General features: G+C 36.3%; 1 protein-coding gene across 1 annotated transcript; it reads right to left on the bottom strand.

Moving 5' to 3' along the window:
• On the bottom strand, window positions 1–616 carry LOC115876165. Its single transcript, XM_030891851.1, has 2 exons — window positions 176–616; window positions 1–106 (listed from the first exon to the last, which is right to left on the bottom strand). The coding sequence occupies exons 1-2, from the start codon at window positions 573–575 to the stop codon at window positions 15–17; spliced, it is 492 nt and encodes a 163-aa protein (XP_030747711.1). The 5' UTR covers window positions 576–616; the 3' UTR covers window positions 1–14.
• Window positions 617–898: the final 282 nt, after the last annotated feature.

Below are 898 nucleotides of genomic sequence, written 5' to 3'. Positions count from 1 at the left end.
AAATTCCAAAAAGTTTAATCATCATCTTCCTCATCACTGTCATTATCAGATACATCACTGTCTTCATCCTCTTGTGATAATTCATCTTCATCCGCCTCATCAGTGCCTAGAAAAATAAGTATTAAATATTAGAATGACATGAAAAGCAGAAATTAATAATAATTTGAATAAGTACCTTCAGCATTTGTATCTTCTTGTGTGATCATTTCCACTGATGACGGTAGCTGATCGCCCTCAAACCATTTGCACACAAATTTTCCGTCTTCAAATTGCCAACCATACTCGAGTGGATCCAAATTTGGAGGCTCCTTTTTGAAGGCGTTTTTCCAAATATTGGAGATCAAGATGGTTCTACGAAGGTGTTGAGTTAGTTCCGATTGTGATGGCGGCAAAAGGGAACCATCAAAATTTTTATTGGGCAATTGCAATCTATTTTCCTCTTCACTGAATTTATAAATTTTCATGAACATTGCCACCCGACCGTCGTTCACTTTATCAATTGATTTGAATCCATACATAGCGCATACAAATTTTTCTATTGTAGCGAAAATTTCATCAGCGTTGTCAGTGTTCATATCATAAAAAGCTTTCAAAAACTCTGGACTTCTTTTCAAAATTGAAATGGTCTTACTTTCCCTTTCTTGAAAAACGCGGGATTGTAGTCGCAGCCTGAAAAGGCGTGAAAAGATGGTAAAGCGCGACACACGTTCTTCCCCAGAGCTGAATATAATTGGTTAACATTTAAAAACCTCTCTCTATTTCCAGTGCCTAGTTTTATCCAAACTCTAACTTTATTCTTGAAATTGTGCATGTTACCAAGCACAATTATTGGGATATCCGAATCTGATGTTCTGACTACTACATTTTTGTCATCATCAAGCTGGCAAATATGGAAAAC

This window comes from Sitophilus oryzae, unplaced genomic scaffold (assembly GCF_002938485.1).
Source record: "Sitophilus oryzae breed Bouriz unplaced genomic scaffold, Soryzae_2.0 scaffold_1420_pilon_pilon, whole genome shotgun sequence".
Taxonomy (NCBI): Eukaryota; Metazoa; Arthropoda; class Insecta; order Coleoptera; family Curculionidae; genus Sitophilus; species Sitophilus oryzae.
Note: the sequence above shows the minus strand (reverse complement) of the source record. Positions and strands in the feature narration are given on the sequence as shown.

Bases quoted from the DNA above. Each gene is read 5' to 3' on its own strand.
- LOC115876165 (XM_030891851.1), bottom strand. From the start codon at position 575: ATGAACACTGACAACGCTGATGAAATTTTCGCTACAATAGAAAAATTT. The intron at 107-175 runs GTACTTATTCAA...TTATTTTTCTAG, and splicing joins AGAAGATACAAATGCTGAAG to GCACTGATGAGGCGGATGAA.